This window comes from Anoplolepis gracilipes, chromosome 15 (assembly GCF_047496725.1).
Source record: "Anoplolepis gracilipes chromosome 15, ASM4749672v1, whole genome shotgun sequence".
In the NCBI taxonomy this organism is placed as follows: domain Eukaryota; kingdom Metazoa; phylum Arthropoda; class Insecta; order Hymenoptera; family Formicidae; genus Anoplolepis; species Anoplolepis gracilipes.
The window spans coordinates 3,857,509-3,875,043 of NC_132984.1; the positions used below are offsets into that span (position 1 = coordinate 3,857,509).

The window sequence follows — 17,535 nt, forward strand, 5'->3', positions numbered from 1 at the left end:
TTCCGGCGTTGTTTTTTTTTTTTTTTTTTTCAAAATACAAAGAAAATGCATGCATGTATATCATATCTTTAATCTATTTAATAAAAAAAAATTAAAATCTGCATTCGCAATCTCCGTGTGCGATGTCAAAATCGTACGTTCAATCTCGACGAATAAAGAGATTGTTTTCAACCGATTTGCGTGCGTTCCAAACTGCGATAACGAGATATTTCCCAATCAGATCGTCAATCAGATCGTCAATCTAATCGTCTCATCAATGACTGAAGAATTTATTATGCGAAAGAAGACAGTCTCGATCGAAACAAGATTAATCGTATTTAATTTCGCGTCCCTTAAACGAAAAAACAATCTCTCGTCGGAGAATTGTATTCATTTTCGAAATCGCCAACGCATCTGATTCCGGACAATCTTCCGAAGGAATATGTGATATTCCATTTTTTCGTTGATTAATCAATAGTATACTGTCATACTAACAGTAAGCCTGATAGCGTTCGTCAAGATAAAAGATCTCGACATCCGATACCGATATATATATAAATAATTGGTTGGGTAACTTTCTTAAACATACGCGCGGCTCTTATAGTGCATGACAGGCAATAATCGCAACAATTTCAACTTATAAACGACTTATAATTGGTATAATAGTTTAATAATATAATAGTAAGTAATATATAAAAAAGCCTTGCAACATAGTAGCATTTATGACCATCAAGTACCTATAAGGTACGCGAAGGCCGAACGAATCGCCGAGAAAATCGGCAATTATGTGATCAGTTATAATTGTACGATAATAATTCCCGCGGCCAGTGATAACAACAAAATGGCAGAGGGCTTCCTGACCTCCTTCCGAGATAGCTAAATATACTATATTTTCCATTTTCCACAGAAAAATGAAGTTCGTGGCGAGCTTAGTAGTCGGGCTTTGCCTGATCTGTTGTACTTTTGCCTGGACGATCACAATGGACAATCACAGTCGTAAGTTGATATCTATGTATTTCTCTTCTAATTCTCTCTCTAGAATCTCTCTCTTTCTTTCTCTCTCTCTCTTTTTAGAAATATATTTCATTTATATCATCTTCTATTTTCATGCTATCTATCTTTCAACAGTCTACTTCTTTCATTATATATATATAAATTTATATTTATTTTATAAATAAATAAAAATTATTTATTATTCTTATAATGAAAATATATAGAGTTTTAGTAATAAATAAATTAACTAGAATTTTTTTATTATTTCAATAAAATTATTAACAATAATTTATCTTTTTTTGGTTTTAGTTAATTTAAAAAAGAAAATATTTGTGAATTTAATTAAAATATTTATAATTATGAAATAAAAAATTGAAATTTTTCTTTTAAATTTATATTAATAAAATTGAAATAAAATGAAATATATTTTTCATTAGTTTACTTTAATTTTTGATCACCATTTTTTTAGATTTTTCTACTTTCAAGTACGTATTTTTTTGATAGAGATCTTCTAGATGAGAGATTTATAGAGTATTCCAAAATTGAACAATCAAATTTTATCAGTATATTTTCTAAGTAGAAATGAGAAAAGAAATATTGATAGAAAATATGCTTTATTATTATATTATATTAGAAAAAAAGAAAATATATTTTGTTTAATTTTCCACCTCAAAATGTCATTCTTTAGTTTTAATGCAAATTTGACACTAAATTAAACTTGAATCTAATATTCTATCGAATTTCTATCTATCTATTCTAATACGAATTTCAACAGCTTTAGCTGAATGAATGTCAAGCTAATCTTCTCACAATCTTATCACAAAAGTTGACTCTTATATAATATATTCGCTTTTTTAAAGTTTCTTATACTTTTATAAAAAAAATGGATCTATAAAAGACTACTGAATCAACAGATAAGAGACAACTGAATCAACAGATAAGGGACAACTGAAATCAACAGATGAAATAAATAGTGTCAGTTCAATTTTACATTGTTACATCAATATTGTTTCTTGTTTAATTATAATTTTTAAATAGTATTTAGATACAATTTTTTTATCCTATCTATAAAACATATTAGCAATTTGATTGTTTAATTTTTCAACATCTTATGTACATAAAGATAAGTAATATGTAAATCTATTTGTTGATCTGGGGATCTGTGCTGCTTTGTCTATGTCTTTAATTTCGAAAGATATCGCATTGTGTCATCGTTTACATTGTAATTTTGTTTCGACTCGACACCTGCTTTTAAAACTCTATTTACCCGCGTCCTATAAAATTTTACGCCGCCTTTTTCCATACTTTTTATTATTTTTCTTTCATCAATTAAACTGTAGTCATAATATATTTGTTTAGAAATGTATTTTATTATTATTATATTTTTGTGATTTCACAGAGTTCTTATATTGGCTGCATGCCGTAGTGGCACTATTATTGTTGTATTTTCTTGTGCGTACGTTCAAGGGCTTACGTATGTCCATCGTTATATTAATGCTTTTAATTATTCATATAAGATAGCAGTCCCAGTTGTAAGTCATTTAAAGTTGTTGACTACGATTTCTTTTATGTTTAAAAAAAGGAGTATAATGAGTCAAATATATATTTTACACGATAATTCTCTGAAATTTTAGCTATCATATTTATTAATTAAAATAAAAAGGTTTTTATTTGTATATAAAATAATTATTTGTATATAAAATTTGTATATAAAATAATTATTTAAATTTTAATAATCATCTATAAATGACCTAATTGTAAGTCACTTATAATCTTTTTGTCCCAATTGCAATACGAAACAACATACCTCTTGTTTTGCAGAGAAATATAAACCTACTTCATTTACGAGATATGTAATCTTTCTTACTATTGACATATATTACGCCGTAGATTAAACAAAAATATCGCCAGTTAAAAATTTTTTTTTTAAATTTTTGCAATGTTATAGTTAAGTTAAAAATGTGATATTTTACTTAGAGCGTGATAATGTTCCTTTTTAAATATATTTAATAATTAATTATACTAAATATGTTAAATAATTAATTATTTAATAAAATAAATTAAAAGTGACTTACTAACTTAACATATCACCTACAACTGGGACAGTTACCTTATCGTGACTTCAATATCGTCTTCCGTTTGCTTCTGAATATAGCGTTAATTTATATGCGTAAACTTTTTAAAACTCATATTTTTGCAGATATGGAACGTAACACGCACAATATGTTTGAAGATTTTCTCGAAAAATTCAAGACCATTATGCGGACCGGAAATGACACGATCGGAATTCCGATTCTCGATCCATTCACCGCGGATGAAATACCAATCGTGGTTGACAATGAAATGATGATGTGCATATTGATTTGAGTTTTTTTTTTGTTTAAGTAACACGTTGACCACCGACGCTTTAAATTAATAGACGTCCCCAGAAAAAAATTATTTAAAAAAATATTCTCGCAATTTTTCAATCAATATCTTTTACTTTATATATCGCCATTAAGACTGATATCGGATTATTATGCATAAATTATATATAATCTAGCAAGAAAAGAAGGAGAAAAGATAAAGATGTTATATTTAAGAATTCGATTTTGTCAGATCGTGTGAATTAACTTAATTAATTAAAAACGATTATCAATTATTGTTTTATTATTAAGCGTTATAATGAACGAAATTGCGAAGTTCATTTAACAATGATTGACAATTTCTTTATGTTTTCCTTAAGATTGGATGCTCTTTTGACAATTGTCAAAGTGGACGGTTTGTCCGCATACAATGTCAATAAGGGTGACTTCAAGCTAATTGGTCTGAAACTCATCATGAATCTTTCTTGGCCGTTGATAACCGCGAGTACAAATTACAACATGATGGGCAAAGTCGACAATTTTGAAATTTATGGCAATGGCGAGATGAAGTGAGTATCAGCGAATGTATTTTTTTTTAACTTTGATATAATCTCGCGATATCAAAAGATCACCCTCAATTCTATCGCGTTTCGTGTGCATCCGCTAATATAAACATAAGACGATTATCTAAACTAAATCTTTAGAATTTTAGCGAAATTGTGCCAGTCTCAATTATTATTGTAATTTTACAATCATACGCACAGATTTCTATTTCGTAACGATTGTAAAATTACAATAATAATTGAGACTGGCACACAATTTATAATAATAATAATTATTATTATTATTACAAAATTAATATTTACTATTTAATGCAATAATATTTTTTAGTTATTTAATAAATATTTATCACATCATATATAAAAGAGAAAAAAAATTGCTTTATCACAATTATTGCCTTCGCGGAGAACCTTTATTTTCTATTTTATTCAATTTATATTTAAACAGAATGCATGAAATATATCCGTGAAAAAAACGAGAGTTAGTACGGTTGATAATGAATCAGCTGTTTTTCATTGAGCGCTTTCCTGATATTATCAAATAACCTTAACTCCGACAAAGAGCGTTATTAAATCGTAACTGAATTCATATGTATATGCTTTGCGTGAAACACGCGATCATGCCGATATCGTTCTTTTCTTACGGTGATCAAATCCGGTTTTAGGAAACGCCAGACTCGCTTGTGGAATGCAAATTTTTCATTTCTATTCAAGACAATCTACATTTCAATATCATTATTTAATATTTATATGTACAAATAATACCCGTACTTCCATATCCAAAATACAAACATTAAATTTAATATTTAATATTTAAACACGTTTTGTTTGACGGAATTTTTTTTTTTTTAATATTAAAATAAATGACATTTTATTGCTAATATTATACTTTTTTAATGTTTCAATTAAGTTTTCATTTTCCTAATTATAACAGGAGATGTCTTATCAATATTGATTTAAAAATTCAGGTCATGAGAGATTAAAGGATATATGTATTCAATTTCCAGAATATCCCCACAAGACTTTTGCTTCGAGACGGAAATTGATTTCACAATGAAGGGCAAATATCTTAAAGTGAAGGCCATGAAATTGAAGATTTTCTTGAAAGCGTTTGAAGTAAGTAACTGTCAATTCTTTTCCTTTTCTTTTTTTACCTCAGGACTCGCAAATGGAGCAAATATTAAATCGTTGTACATAAAATATCGATTTTGCGCGCGCGCCTTAATAATTTTCAAGTAGTTATTGAGAAAAAAAAAACAAAAAATATATGATTAAAAACTTTTAGAAAAATACTTTTCACATTTTATATAAACGACAAAAAATTGCTGCCGTAATCTCTGATTTCAATTAAATGTAGGAAATTTAGATATAAATTAAAAGGACAAAAAAAATCACAAAAATATTTTTTCAGCCTCGTATTCCGGATATTAAATTTTTTCTATACCGCAAATATTCATTTTCCTTCTTTTGATACTATATTCTGTGAAATTTATATTGCAAATTTTTTCTACAATTTTAATATTATAGATAAAAAAATTTGAATGTCATGGAATGTTACGCGAATCTGTCATTTGAATCAGCTGTTACAAAACAAAGGTCATCATTTTTAAATTCAGTCAGCATCACTACGTGATTTGTTGTCTTCTCGCGATATGTTACATATATATTAAAATATCATTAGACATATTGTTACAAAGATATTAACCTTTTTGTACAAAAAATTAAGAAAAAAAGAAGAGTCTTTCTATATATATTTATATAGTTACAAATAATTATTGCTAGACTCCCAAAAGAGCACTTTTTAAATTAAACTAATTATTTATATTTTACGTGCCAAATCAAAGCAGTATAGAAATAGTATAAGCAAGAGAAAATTTTCTATGATTTTTCGAAAAAAAATAGATCAACGCGATTCAAAACATGAAATTTCGTATACAGCGATTTAACAGAAAAATCGATTCAACTCATTCATATAATTTTTAAATAATTTCTTCTATTTCTCAGCCGGTCTTATTTTTTTCGACTAAAATTTTTTAATTAATCTTTTGTTATTATTCATGTTTGCTTCTTTTAATTTTTTTAATGGAATCTTTTTCTTTTTATTGTTTGCAGTTCCACGCAACAGGTCTTTACAACGATAACCATTTGTCCGAACTACTAAGTGCAGTGATCTCTGATATGATGCCTCAGCTGATCATGGATTATCATGACATGATTACGGACAAAGCTAGTCTTCTCATCATGGACAAGCTCAACGCTTTTCTGTCTACTATGACGCTAGCAGAACTAATGAAGCTATTAGGTCTTTAGTATCAGTTTTTTCCGTCATATGTGTGTCAATCTCACTGTCATTCGATCAATCGTTTATACAGTCGTGCCACTTAATCGATTAACCAATAAAATGTAATGCGTGTGAGTAATATATATTTGATAACATCGATAAGAAGTAAAAATGTATATTATTGGAAATTTATATTTTTTAAATACATTATTAAAATTGCTAATAAAGTTAATATGATTATTAATAAAAAATTACAATTGTGAAAAAAATATTAAAACAAATTTTTTTAAATTATTTTTGGCTACACAATGTATTATTAGGAATTTTAAAAGAACATGTCTTATAATTTATATCAGCACGAAAAAAAAGTATATATCACAGATATGCACTTCGTATTATAATATATTAATTCCATAAAAAATTATTCTAGAAAAATAAGTGCGCATATTATATTGTTTTACCACGTATATTAAAGAGTGAGTTTTTATATAGTTATAAAATGTATACTTACTATGCGTATTATATTTGATAGACATGATAGACCACGTGAACGACACGTTCGTATATAAAGATCTGAGCCTTGCGACGAACGGTCAAAGTCAAAATCATAGTGGAAAGAATACATTCAGTGTTCTTTTCATCATGGTCAAAATGATATTAATCGTAAGCGAGACGATATTTTGAGGAATGTGTTGACTCGCAAAGTGGGAGAAAGAGTGGGGTTACCGAGCGAGGTCGCGCTTTGTTTATAATACATTGTAGATAGTAGGGCTCACCTGTGTATCCCCTCTCCTTTACCTTGTAATACATATACGGTATTTTACTCATATTTCAAGAGATTTTCTCGTTTCGTTTCAATTATCGTGAGAATAGAATTATAGACTCCCATATTGCCAATTGATCTATTTCATGCAAATGGATAATGCAATAAAATCTGTGATCAAGAGAGAAAGAGAGAGATATAAAAGTAAAAAAAAATGTCAATCTAAATAAATTTAGTTTACTAATTTTGATTTCTCCAAAAATTACCAATATTATTTTTTTTTCATCGTCTTTTTCTCCCTCGATCGGAAATAATTTTTTATTACCAAATTTTGCGATTTTTACGAAAATTTGAGAATTTTGGGAAAAATCTGTCATATGAGCGCGCATCAAATATTTAGAAGTACTAAATAAGTAGAAAAATTTATCATGAAAATTGCTAGCTGGATGAAAAAATTATTTTTCCAATGAGTTTTCGATATCACGAAAAGATATAATATAAAGTATTTTTTATTCGACACGTTATCCGCGCCTTACTCTATTAAATTCTCAAATTACCTTACAACATTTCTGCATTACCCTAATTAATTGCGTTACGAGTTCCTTCTACAATCTAATCTGATTGCTACGATAAGACGCAAGACTCGTGACAGTACTAAACGAAACTAAAGAAACAAAATGAAATAATTTCAAAATAAAATTCATTACATAATTACATCTTCAAGATTAAGCTTAAACTCGCGAGCAAGTCGTCAGGAGAGCTGTTGTTACATAACGTCAGCTTCGGGATCGGCCGATAAAATTTTTTTATAGGGCAATAAAAAGAGCCACTATTGCTCGCGCGTGTCTTCATCTAGTTTTCTGAGATTAGATCTTTTTCTCGAATTGGACAAAAATCGAATTGTTGCACGACATCACGATCGATAAGAGGTTAATATCTGGGCTAATCCTGATATCTATGATGTACAAATAAACTAAGCCAATTTCTATATATAGATATGCCTATCATTCTTTTCAAGTCATAGTTTCGTCCGCATTAGTTTCTTAATTCCAAACAACATGATTAAAATATCATCAACGTACGAATTCAACTTTAAAGGATTTGTATTATTTAATACGTAAAAGGTCATTTCAACGTTTACAGATAGTATTCAATATCCTGAGTTCACACAAGTACGTATAGATTAAGTCGCTTGATACGCATAAATTTGCAAATTTTTCTCTCAAGCATTTACGTCTCACGTGTAAATGTTAACTTTTCGCGTCTCGTAAATTCACGTAATCTTGATGTCCTCGACAAATTCATTAACTTTAAGAATGTGATATCTCGAGGGAAAGAGACTGTTTTCTATTTCGACCGTGTGTTCTATTTTCTGCAGAAAAATGAACCACACAATGTTTGGGCTTATCCTGATCTGTTGCCTTGCTCGGGCAATTGAAACGAACGGCTATCGTAAGTAAATATCAATATTTCTTTCCTCTCGTTAGTTCTAGTATTTCTTTCTAAAAATATATTGAATAGTATTTTTCTAAGGATATATCACGTTCACATTTATTTTTCTTTGTCCTATTATCTTTAATTTATATACAGTTTTTTAGCTCACTTTGATTTTATTTTTTAATTCTTTTTCTTTTTCAATATATTTTTTTAACACATATTCAAGCAATAATATATTGAATATGTTTAAATATATTTATAAAAATAGTTGCGCTAATATATATATATATATATAAATTATATTTTTCAATCTACTTATAAATAACTACATTAAATTTACTTATAAATATAAATATTTGTTAATTTACTTGTAAATAATTCGTAGTCTATTTTTTAATATCAACTTTTTCGATTCTACAGATTTTTCAATATCTCGCGTAAAATATTTTTGGAAATAATATTTTTATTTTCTAATTATATAAAAAGTTTAATTTTTGTTTACAGAAGATCCCATACTTAACTTCTTCGAAACACTTAGGAGCATATTAAAGACTGGAACCGAGTCACTCGGAGTTCCGACCCTTGATCAATTCACCGCGGAACGGATACCGATCAAATTAAACGAGAAAATAATAAAGTGCTTGCTATTTTAATTTTTTTAATTAAATGATATTTACGTTCGTCGTAAAAAACCATTTTTGCGTAATATCACAATGATCTCGTAGATAGTCGTCGTCTCCCTGTCCATTTTGTCACAGCCTAATTAAATTTACGATTCTCATTTTACCTCCTGCTAATAAAAGTGCAAATTTCTTTACAATATTTTTTTTTCTAATCACTATAAAACAATCTAAGATCAAGTTGAAGTAGCACAAAGTACCTTGATCATAGTAATTTATATCTTATGTTTCTCCAACGTATCCTCAGCTTGGACGCGCTTTTGACGAACGTCAATATGAATGGTTTATCCAAATACAAAGTGGACAGTGATTTTCAAATATTTTTTATGATATTCAACATAAATCTTTCTTGGCCGTTGATAACCACGAGTACCGATTATGTCATGAAAGGCAATGCTGATTCTTACGAAATTTACGGAAACGGTGAGATAGAGTGAGTATCCTTATTTCGCCCGAAAATTGAATGTCATTTCAGCGAGTTCAATTTAAATATACATTTTTCTAGATACGTTTTTGATTTATTTTATTTCATTATATCGCCATTTTATATATATATATATATATATATATATATATATATATATATATATAAATTAATTTTTACATTTAAATTAATCAATAAACGGGCTTTTAAATTTGATATCACACAATAAGACTTTCCATCAATTCCTTAATTCAAAAATAATCTGAAGGTCATAAAAACTTGAAGCTAAGAATATACGTATTTTATATATTCTATTTTCAGCCTGTCTGCGCAGGATTTCACTTTGGAGACGGAAATTAGTTTCACAGTGAATGAAGAACATTTTAAAGTGAAAAATATGAAATTGAAGCTTTTTCTGAGAGCGCTAGATGTGAGTATAACTGAGAATTCCATAAAATTCAGGTCCTTCGTTTCATATGCATAACTGGTCGATCGACAATTTATTCAACAAACTAATGCTTTCATTTTCCTACCTTTTCTTATTTTTAATTAATTTTTCTTATTATTCGCAGTTTCACGCGACAGGTCTGTTTAACGATGACGAGATATCCAATATAATGAGTGGCATAATATCCGATATGGCACCCAAGATGTTCGAAGATGCCACAGTTATAGACAAACTTAAGTCTCTCGCGATAACAAAAATTGACGCTTTTCTATCCACTAAAACGCTAAAGGAATGGTCGAAAATATTTTTAAGAAGCATATTTTAGCGCTATTTGCTCTTGTTCAACTTTCAGTCAGCAACAAAGAACAATGTTTTTAGCGCGTAAACGCGCTCTGATAACATCTGCCTTTTCGTCATGTCGGTATTACATTTAAATTTAAAAAAATTAAATATAAATTAAGTATATATATAACAACTAATTCTAAGAAATTAGTTTGACTACTTCAATTCTCGAAACAAAGATTACTTGTCCGTAGCCAGCATAATTAAATCATCAATATGCATAATATATAAAGTTTTCTTATTAAATCGATTACTCTCTTTAATTATTCTCTTTATTCAATTTTAACAAATGCGTTTTATAATTTGTTAAAATTTTGATTATATATAATCGCAAAAATATGATATGCAAATACAAAAATTGTGTATGCAAATATTTAAATTTTCACCCATCAGATATTTCAGAGTTATATATAATAAATATAATTCTACATTAATATATCAATATTGTCTATATTGATATATATATATAGAATAGATTTATATATTTTCATTTATTCTGAATTCTTTTTAAATTGCACTGTATAAATACATTTTAAACATTTACACTTCAATTATATATTAGTATCAATTCTTTCTATAAGAATTTTTTATTGTTAGATACGTAGAATGCAAAAGGTTGATTTTTATTGCATAAATCTAAAATTTAATTAAATTTTGAAATATTCTGACAATTCTGTCTTATCGAGCTGAAATGTAAACAAATAAAAATCACTGCCAATGCATTTTTTAAATGCTTTTAATGCTTCTCATTTTTTTACCAATTGCGACTATCCGATACGTTAACTAATCTCCCGATAATGACTGCTTCTTTGCCTCCAGCAAATATTTATAACATTCGTATTTGCCTATCACGAAGCGTTAATGGTATCCGCGCGAAAATGACTTATTAAATTTGACAGATAATTAAAGGCTGGATGAACATAAAAGCGCAATCTTATGACTTTAGGATAGAGTATTGACAAGTGAAAATATTTATAATTTCTTTCGATTTCTTTAGCAATTAAATCAAAGAAAAAAAAACAGAGCACTGCATAAAAGTTGAACAATATAGTTGCGATTATGTAAATATTCAGTCCGCGATTATCCGTATAATCCAATGTTCAACTGCCCACACCATAATGCCATAAATTTACACGTATAAAATAATGTGAAACCAATTTTCATCACAAATGTTTTTATAACACTAATATTCTCAATAAAATGTCAAATTAAACAATAATATTTATCAAACAAATATAAACAGTAAATTTACTTACTAGTACTGCCGTAGTATTGCGATTGCATTGCCAGTGGATTGCAGTTGCATTGCAGTTGCGTTTAACCATTTCTTTCTAAAAACATTAAATTAAAATGTTATTAATATCATATCAAATTAGAAACTTTGCTAAATACTCTCTACATTATTTTGTTATTAGAGAAAATTAAATTTACAATTAGATTTATATATATTTTGAGTAAAAAATATATATATAAATTTTTTTCAATTTACCTATATTTATTTAATAGATATTTAATATTATATTTTTCAATTTTAATATTTCCATTAAATTAACATGCATCACATCTCATATGTTTTCCTCGGCATTTACGATATTATATCGTTTCATATTTCAAATTATAATTGCGCGGAGTTCACGTAATGGAATTGTACTATCGATACTAAAATAATATATTTATGCATATAATATAACGTCTCATGATAATTTCCTCAATATTCCCAATATTAAGTGCTTACCTCTGCTAGCAATATTTATTCTCGGAAATTAAATTCTTCAATAAATTTTCCTATGTTTGACACAATAGTGCTTCGAACTATCTTCCCGCGAAAACCACGAAATTATATCACATGTTTGTATCATTAATACATCAACTTTAATATACAGTATTTAACTAGTAATAACATTTATAATAACGATGATCGGCAGATACTACGCGCTTATTTTCTTACAGATAATATTTATTCTCACAATAATGACCGTAACATATGACTAAAAGAGTTAATTATTATAATTCTTTCCGATTAATTGATTCCACTCTTTCGATATATACTTACGATGTTCGAACTATCCGGTATACGTATCTCCAGCACAAGCGTCCCGATGACACAATAATCGCGCGAAATTGCATTAGGGTGCTATTACATGCGTCATATGACAAATTTTTCGAGCGTGTTGATTGGCTGCAGAGTAAAAAAGTTCTCAGGTCTCTAGAAGTTTTCCTGAAGCCAATCAACACGCTAGAAAAATTTGTCATACGACAAGTGTAATAATATCCTTATAGACGAAAAAGATACGTCACTCCCGATGATTTTAAAACGTCACCGATGTAAATTAATAGCGTTTTTGATTGAACGGATTTTCACCATATTTACAAATTTATTAAAAGTAAATTAACAATAAGAAAATTACTTTATTTACATTTACAGCATCTAAAAGTGTTTAAGAAAGCTTGTCTACACTTTTTTTCAAAAGTTTCTCTTATTCAAAATAATTTATTATTATCAAAATTTTTAATTTAATTTGATCTTTTATTTATTAAAAAAATTTTTATGTAAAGTTTGTATTGTAAACAAAAAAAAAAAAGTAACGAAAATTGTAACGATTCGTTACTTTTTGAGTAACAGTAACGGTAAAGAGTTAATACTTTTATAAAGTAACTTTCCCAACTCTGATATAAACACACGAACATATATTAAATACGCATATCAAATATTATTAAAGTATCATAAAATAATTTATTTCACTTATCAAAACAAAAACCATTTGATATATTCAGATGATGATTAATTTAGCCACCCTCGATGTTATCATAAATAATTACATACTTTTATAACACGAGTAAAAATCACGAAAGAATTCAATCTGTCACTCGCGATAATCGAATTATATTTTATTATTTTATACAAAATTCCTTGCGTATTAAAATTTGACGCTCTCGATAACATGATAGACTGCATCAACGACACGTTCGCGTATTATTATATTTTATATATTATATATATTGTTATATATTATATTTATATATTATTATTATATATGATATTTATATATATATATATATATATATATATATATATATATATATATATATATATATATATATATATATATATATATATATATATATATATATATATATATATATATATATATATATTATATTTATATATATTAATATATTATTATATATTATATATATTGTAAAATGCGAGACGCGAGACACAATATTTTGAAGAATGTGTTGATCGGCAAAAAGAGAGCGAGTGGGGGATTAGCGAACGAGGCCGCGCTTTGTTTATATACATTGTAAATAATAGAGAGCTCGCTCGTGTAACCCCTCTCTTTCTTACCTTATTACGACCTTACGACTTCTTACGACGTTTTACGCATATTTCAAGATATTTTCTCTCGTCAAAAGAGTTTCAACTCTCGCGAGAGTTAGACGTATAGAGAGAGTTCAATTGTTCGCGATTCTATCGAGAGACAATCAATTATTTAATGAATATTACGATACATGTTTGTTAGTGATTAATAATAAAATTATTTCAAACCTATTAATCACGTAATTTATAAGATTACGTTGAGAATGTCGCATTTAAATCGTGTGTAATACAAGGATGAATTTCGCGGACACTCTTTACGATCACACGCAGTGAACCGGAAGTGACGAGTTAAAATCTTTCGCGGTTTTTTGCTAGGGAATTTTCGTAATTTCGCATGAATAAATATACATCGAGATAATGAGGCAAAATATATTATTTAAAAGATCACGTTATTTATGTACAATAATATATATTTTACTGGATTTTATACATTTAATATGTTTAATATATTTTATTGGATTTTCATATATTTAATATAATTTATTGGATATTTTATTTCCAATAATATTATATACGACAAAATTATATTTCAACTAAATATATATATATATATATAAGAAAAATAAATTCGGAAAAAAGGAATCTGATTTACCGACAGTAGCCCGAGTGACAGTTGACGTCGGCCATCTTTATCGACAGTGTACAAGCGATCGGGCGGGCATTAGTCAGTGCGGATGACAAATCCGTCGTCGCGATCTGTCCCACGGTGTCCCGGATTATCATTATCGCATCGCATCGGACGCGAATCCTCCTGCCAGGCGTAGCAATCATGATCCTGCTGGAGATACACAACAGGATACTCGAGGAAACGCTGGCGAACAAAATCAAGAATGCCCAGTCCGGGTGAGAATCCTCGCGTGGGCGAAATCTTTTTTTCTGCCCCCCCTACGTTAAAAAGATCCTTAAGGGCCCGTCTTATCTCGGTATAACCTCGTTTCGAAAACCGGGGCGGTGCCACATATCTTTGCCAGCGCACTTTTGCCTCCGTTTATTTATCTCTTCGCGAAAGATTATCATGTCTGGAATAATTCATCGAGTCTCTAGATTGCTGGCTCCCTCGAGTCGTATTACTTTCATCTTTCTCGTCGTGTTACTTCGTTTTTTTTTTTTTTTTCTTTTTATTTTACTATTTTTCCTTCAAAATCGCTCCAGGATTTGGCCTCGCATGTTCCATTTTTCTAAATTTTTAATTATTTTTATTTACAAGAAATTTTTGAAGTTTTATCAAATTAACAACCTTGCGATTACCCTCTTTTGACAATGTGTGTTTTATTTGTAGAGGCAAGCAGGAGTCGACAGATGTTGTCATAGCGGACTTTGATGGAGTATTATTTCATATTTCAAACCTCAGCGGAGACAAATCGAAGCTTAGAGTAAGCGAATCCTTTTTGCAATTACATTTATCTCTTGTTTTGTGTTTTTATATTAACTCAGCAATTTTTTTCATATTACGGGTATGTTTCTTTGCAGATAAGTATTCTGCTCAAATTTTATAAACAGTTGCAAGAATATGGCGCGGATGAGTTGCTCAAACGAGAGTATGGATCGCATCTTATTGCACCAGAGAGTGGTTAGATAACTTTTGTGTTTTGTGCTTTAATGCTTCAAAATAAGAGAGTTTAACGATTAATTATTTGAATTCATCTATCGTTTCTGCAGGTTACAATGTGTCGGTGCTTATAGATTTAGAAAAGTTACCAGAAGACTGGGAGGCATTAGTGAGGAAAGTCGCTCTGTTGAAGAGACATTGCTTTGCCAGTGTCTTTGAGAAATACTTTGATTTTCAGGAAGAGTATTGCGATTCTCCTGGTAAGCCAGTACAGAAGAGGGCTGTCATTCAGTATCGAGATGAGGAAACTATGTAAGAAATTTCAAATATTTTTAGAAATTTATATCATTATTATCATTATTAACTATTTTATTAATTCTCATCAAGGTATGTAGAGGCTAAAAGCGACAGAGTCACAGTAGTATTTAGCACAATATTCAAGGATGAGGATGATATGGTCATTGGCAAATTGTTTCTTCAAGAACTGAAAGAGGGTAGGCGAGCAAGCCATACTGCTCCGCAAGTCTTATTCAACCATCGCGAGCCACCGTTGGAGCTACAAGATTCCGAGGCCGCAGTCGGAGATTGTATTGGCTATATCACATTCGGTAAAGAGTGGTTGATATAGTTTTCAATCATTTATTAAGTTGCATTTTTTTAAATTCATATCATTCTCTGTTATTTATAAAGAAAAATAATACTGACATTTGCCATTCAAATTTGAAATTTTCAATAATTTTAATTTAATAATGAAAGATTTTCTATATATGAAGTTGGTCTCTATTAAATAATTATTAGATACTTCTGTTAATTATTTTTGTTAACTTTTTTTACACTGACATTTCAGGGTGTGCATACATGACAGTTATCATAAAATTTTACTTTGCAGTATTGTTTCCACGTCACACCAATCGAGAAGCACGTGACAATACCATCGACTTGATACACATGTTTAGGAACTACCTACACTATCACATTAAGTGCAGTAAGGTTTACATTCATTCGAGAATGCGTACTAAGACGACGGACTTCCTTAAGGTGCTGAACAGAGCAAGGTCTCAGTCCAAGAATACTGAGAAGAAGACTATCACGTAAGTAACAAAATAATTAACATTTTAAAATAGAAGTAGACTGATATGAAAGTAACAGTTGTATTAATCATAACATGATTATTTAATTACATTATTATATACATAAATAATTTAGAATCTATTATATAAAAATATTCTAAAATAATCGACAAATTCATAACATTCTTATTAATTAACAATTATGTATTATTTTATTTTATATATTTACTTTATAGCTTTATATTATTAAAAAGATTCAGCATTTATTTAAATTTACAATTACAGAGGACGAACATTCATCAGGAAAGAATGAGTGTACTGGAGGAGCGAAAGTGCTGATACTTCTTAAGGGGAGAAAACGAAGAATTAGAGAGTGCGGTTAAAAAGGTCCTGCAAACAAGATTTCCCGCGAAGGCATTCCTTGATTCGCGCGAGTTATCGGCGAGTTAAGTGCTTCGGACCTTTGAGTTTTAATCTGTATCACGAACAGTGCCCTATATTTAGGAAAGACGTAGCGTCGCGTTAAGTGAGTAAGGAAGAAAAAAAAAGGAGAATCACAGTTTCGTGTCGGTTTAGTTAAGCCGGCGACACCTCAATTACCTAGAAAAAATATTCCAAGACGCTATTGTTACATCTGTGTACTGCGGGTTGACAGTTAATGCTATTACGAATATTGCTCGTTATGCAAAACGTTTTGTCGATTTTTACAGTGTGATCTAAGGATTGGAATACAATACCGCTGAAACTTGAAGAAGTTTGGATTCCATTCTATATTAAGCTGGTTGTTACATGAAACAATTTATTATATGTTACATTCTCAACTACATTTGGCACTTTGTGAACAAATACATTGAATGCAGATTAGTGTTACAGTGAGATCCTTAAAAATGAAATTGAGAGATATCTTTAAATAGACAGGTAAAAAAAAAAAAATACATTTAAATTTTCAATCTGTTGAATCTGTGATTTACTTGTCGTCATATTTTTGGGGCAACGTTATTTAAGTCGTCAAAAGTTACTAAACTAAACTAAAAAAGTAAGAAAAGAATGATAATTAACAATTTTACATTTCGCATTTTCCAGCTCGATCGAGCGTACAAAAATATTATTAAATAGCGCGATAATTTTTTTTTTCTTTTGATACTACTTTTCTCGTCTACTTAATAACTATACATTCGATTATTGTGAAAGATAATAAAACGACATTAACAATCTATAAAATGTAACAATGTACTTCTACATCTATAAGTATTGATCTATTATAATCAGTAAGCGGCGTAAA

At 28.9% G+C, this 17,535-nt stretch overlaps 3 protein-coding genes across 11 annotated transcripts; all 3 read left to right on the top strand.

Annotated features, from left to right (window-relative positions):
* Window positions 1-549: 549 nt before the first annotated feature.
* Window positions 550-8,093, top strand: LOC140674205 (uncharacterized). 5 transcript variants are annotated; one of them, XM_072907596.1, is made up of 7 exons: window positions 550-660; window positions 887-975; window positions 2,372-2,446; window positions 3,173-3,323; window positions 3,698-3,886; window positions 4,885-4,993; window positions 5,990-8,093. In XM_072907596.1, exons 2-7 carry the CDS (start codon window positions 891-893, stop codon window positions 6,185-6,187), a joined length of 807 nt encoding a protein of 268 aa, XP_072763697.1. In that variant the 5' UTR covers window positions 550-660; window positions 887-890; the 3' UTR covers window positions 6,188-8,093. The 5 variants fall into 5 exon arrangements, with proteins under 5 accessions (XP_072763697.1, XP_072763699.1, XP_072763700.1 ...); XM_072907598.1 differs by having other exon boundaries at window positions 2,372-2,428; XM_072907597.1 differs by having other exon boundaries at window positions 570-636.
* Window positions 7,957-10,649, top strand: LOC140674207 (uncharacterized). Of its 4 annotated transcripts, none has more exons than XM_072907603.1 (6): window positions 7,957-8,093; window positions 8,300-8,373; window positions 8,863-8,995; window positions 9,286-9,471; window positions 9,784-9,892; window positions 10,035-10,649. In XM_072907603.1, exons 2-6 carry the CDS (start codon window positions 8,304-8,306, stop codon window positions 10,233-10,235), a joined length of 699 nt encoding a protein of 232 aa, XP_072763704.1. In that variant the 5' UTR covers window positions 7,957-8,093; window positions 8,300-8,303; the 3' UTR covers window positions 10,236-10,649. The 4 variants fall into 4 exon arrangements, with proteins under 4 accessions (XP_072763704.1, XP_072763706.1, XP_072763703.1 ...); XM_072907605.1 differs by having other exon boundaries at window positions 8,866-8,995; XM_072907602.1 differs by lacking the exon at window positions 7,957-8,093 and having other exon boundaries at window positions 8,100-8,373.
* A 3,033-nt stretch (window positions 10,650-13,682) lies between these two features.
* Arpc2 (Actin-related protein 2/3 complex, subunit 2) lies at window positions 13,683-17,474 on the top strand. Of its 2 annotated transcripts, XM_072907595.1 has the most exons (8): window positions 13,683-13,996; window positions 14,233-14,477; window positions 14,914-15,007; window positions 15,105-15,204; window positions 15,294-15,495; window positions 15,571-15,791; window positions 16,073-16,274; window positions 16,539-17,474. In XM_072907595.1, exons 2-8 carry the CDS (start codon window positions 14,404-14,406, stop codon window positions 16,564-16,566), a joined length of 921 nt encoding a protein of 306 aa, XP_072763696.1. In that variant the 5' UTR covers window positions 13,683-13,996; window positions 14,233-14,403; the 3' UTR covers window positions 16,567-17,474. The 2 variants fall into 2 exon arrangements, with proteins under 2 accessions (XP_072763696.1, XP_072763695.1); XM_072907594.1 differs by having other exon boundaries at window positions 13,683-14,477.
* The last annotated feature ends 61 nt before the right edge of the window (window positions 17,475-17,535 follow it).